Genomic DNA, 3,489 nt, shown 5'->3' with positions numbered 1-3,489 from the left:
GCCAGTAGCCAATCACAGTGTAAAGTGTATACAGGTTCATGGGAAAGACACCAATGAACAGATCAGCACATGCCAAGCTGAACAGGAAGTAATTATTAACTGTCTGAAGTTGCCTGTTGACTTTGATGGACACCATGACAAGAATGTTCCCAATGATGGTCACAAAACTGAGGGACCCAGCCACTAGGACAATGCAGACAACCTCAGTTGCTGTGTAAGGACTCGCCAAAGCCATCACATTCTCCAAACCACTTATGTTTGTTGAGTTATTCATTTCTGTGCCTAGCACACTGATGAATCAATGTCACTTAAGCCTGCAGAGGAAAGAGGAAGCAAACAGAAATGGTGAGGTGTTCATTTTATCCATTTTGCCAAAGGAAGACAAGACTAGAGGCAGATGACAATCCAGAGGAAACATGGAAGAACCAAGCACCATCAATCAACACCTAACTGCTGAATTTTCCACTTAGTACAGTGAGGGCTTTGAAGTACCTAATTTTCCAGTGGAGTACGCTTCAGGCTGCTAAATATGAACACACGGTTAGTTATGATTTATCATGAAAGAAGCATGCATGTATAATTCAAGACAGCAACACGTGGAGGCAGATGTGGTCCTCCTTACAGAAGCAAGGAAAGTAGGAGCTGCTGACCCAAGGACAAAGCTAAAGCTACCTGACACCTTCTGAATGGATCAGGTCACGCTCTGTCTGTGCAAAACCCCTGAGAGACATTGTGGAGCAATTTCTGTTCAGCATCTGCACATTTTCCGTGAAATTCCAAACAATCCGGAATTCTGTCCACTTTCTCCAGGCATTATTAATATGGTTTAATGGTCCAAATGCTCATGCACACAAAGGGAAATTGATTGGCTCCTTCCTATTCTACTGCAAAATATAACCAACTATGAAATACAAAACGAGATAGATTTGGCAGTGGAAAAGTCCAGATAAAGGGCTCCTTAAAGTGAATTGGCCTATTTATAAAATGGTTTGTAGCCATGTCCACCTATTAGAGAAATAACAGAACAAAATCAAAACATCTGTATCATCATACAGCTACTGAAGCTAAATGATGGGTGATCCAGGAAAGACAAAAGAAAATGGCTCTTTATTTAGAACATTTTTATCCCTGTCAGTGGAGGCCACACAGAGCTCCTCTTACTGCAGCAGGGAGGTCACTGCCGGGAGGTAACGCTCCCCATGGTCATCGCTCTGAACAAGGAGCCCAATCCAGTTCCAGTGGAAGTGCAGCAGCAGCTGGACTAGGCCATCGTTTCAAGGAATTTCTTGGGGATTAATCTGGAAGAAAGATGGAAATACTTTTTTTTACCCTGAATACACTGCAACAAGCAATCTGAGAGCCCAAGAAAGGAATTACTGACTGTGCTTCATAGCAATATTTGGTTGCCTTTTAAAAACAAGGATGCTTCTTTTGTGGACTAAGCTTTAATCCTCTGGTAGCCATGACTTGAAATTCATGGAGTGCTATCCCCGGAAAGGCATCCCTCTTTCAGCTGGGATACACAAATATACAAGGAAGCTCTCAATTTCCCCTCTGTCCACCCCCCTGGTCCATGGATCTCTTCACCTAGAGTCACAAGCAAAGCCCACCCCTACTGCAGACATGTCTACTAATGTCAGGACGGAGATGCACTAAGCTCTGGCAGAAGGATTGCCCATGGCAGGAGAAAGATCTATTCACATTCCAGGGGTGCATCTCACTGTATCTGTACCCAGAGCTTTACACCTGGTCTACAATGGCCGTACTTGGTGAACATAGTTCCATTCTGTTTCCAAATTCAACAGGGCACATAATGAGGAAAAGAAATACTACAGAGGCTTCCTTAGAACCAGAAACTGCCTCAGTCCAAAACTTTTCTGCTAAGCTCTAAAAGCATGTGCCTGAAATAGTGGAAACAGGGCAAGAACCTGGGGTGAACCATTTGGGAGAAGGGTTTTTTCTTGGTTTTTCTTTTCCTTCCGAGGAACTCCGGACCACAGATACAATCATGCTCCTCCTCTCAGTCCCATCATCCCAACAACAACCCTGCAGGATGACTTGGTCTGAGAGGATGTGACTCACCCAAGGGAACCCACAGAACTCCGGGGACTGCCAGATTGCCAGGCCCACCCCCCCAACATGCTTAGCCGTGACCCCACGCTGGCTCTCCTGGGAACAAGGAGCCTCCGATGGCCCATTGTGAGATGCTGCGTGGGATCCTGGTTGGCAACCATTCCAGTGAGGCAGCCCATGCGCTGAGGTCAGGAAGAAATGCAAGGGCCTCATCACACCTTCGCTGCTTCTGTCTCCGTAAGGTGTCACAAGAACGCCTGATGTTTCTCTCAGCTGTTTATCCCAGTAAGACAGACCCATTTGCTCTTCAGGAAGATCATTCTCTCTGCAGGTCACTCTCACCTGTCTCCAGAGAAACACATTCACCTTGGGGATCTTGAAGATGCCGCTTAAGGCTGCAATTTCTGTGGAAGAGTTGGAGTCAAAATCCTGTATGAGGGAGATGAGTTGATCCTGCTTGTCACATGTATAATTGGGATTCGGTCTCCCCTGTGTTGACAGCAGGCAGATGCCGTTGCAATGCACTACTCTGAGCAGGCCCCCGTGCTCATCGATGCAGAAACTGAGTGTTGTGTTGGGAAGGAGGTCCAGATCCTTGTTGATCTCAGTGATGGCAAACACCACAGCCGGGATGTGCTGGACGTTTCTGCTCATTGATCTGTCATTGTGGGAGCAATATCAGGACCCAGGTAAGGATAAGCCCTGGACAGGAGGGATTTGTTTTCATTTTTCAAATGATTGCCAGGGTCTCCTCTGCCGTGGTCACTTACCCAGGATAACTCTTGCTGGACACCCATCACTCATCAGTGGAAACCTCAAGAAAGGAAGATTGCAGGAGGAGTGCCAGATCAGGGGAATGGTCCACACAGAACAGCAGCGGCTTTCCCTCTGTGGCTGCCAGGACGATTGCAGGGCACTGCCCAAGGAAGCGTCACCCTACTCTCTCCTGCCATGACCCCCAGAGCCAGATGGACTCCCAGAAGGAACCTCTTCTTAGAGGTCAGGCTGGAATACCCTCTAACCCCCAGGTGTCCTTCCTCCAGGAATTTGCCAGATCCTTTCCCAGGCAAAGTTACTTCTAGGAGCCACCAGTGAATCACGAATCTCTCTGGTCAGGGGAGAGAGCTTTGCTGAATGATCCAGACCTCATCAAGGGAAGGACTGTGGGACCAGTAGGGGCCCCTCCTCCCATGAGGGACCTGGAAGGACGCATGCTGGCAATTGCTGATGCATTTCTATGAGCAGGATTCCATGCAGAAACCAAGCGGTGTGTTGGGTTGGGAAGGGGCCCACAACCTTGTCCAGCTCTGTGATGGCAAATACCAAAGCCAGAATGTGGGGGTAGTCCGTGATTTCTGTCCTGTCATGGTGAAAGCAGTATCAGAACATGGGTGAGGTGAAGCACACAACACTTTT

At 47.6% G+C, this 3,489-nt stretch overlaps 1 protein-coding gene across 1 annotated transcript in view; it reads right to left on the bottom strand.

The window, feature by feature from the left end:
- LOC123021485 (muscarinic acetylcholine receptor M2-like) overlaps nt 1–274 on the bottom strand; it is a 1,406-nt gene extending 1,132 nt beyond the window's left edge. The window contains 2 exon segments of the mRNA XM_044426217.1: nt 1; nt 4–274. The exon segment at nt 1 is cut by the window's left edge and continues 1,132 nt beyond it. Of these exon segments, the coding sequence (XP_044282152.1) occupies nt 1; nt 4–274 (272 nt within the window).
- Between the last annotated feature and the right edge of the window lie 3,215 nt (nt 275–3,489).

The sequence above is a fragment of the Varanus komodoensis genome, unplaced genomic scaffold (genome assembly GCF_004798865.1).
Source record: "Varanus komodoensis strain SLA01 unplaced genomic scaffold, ASM479886v1 scaffold1679, whole genome shotgun sequence".
NCBI classification, from domain to species: domain Eukaryota; kingdom Metazoa; phylum Chordata; class Lepidosauria; order Squamata; family Varanidae; genus Varanus; species Varanus komodoensis.
This window is presented reverse-complemented; position numbering and strand designations above follow the sequence as displayed.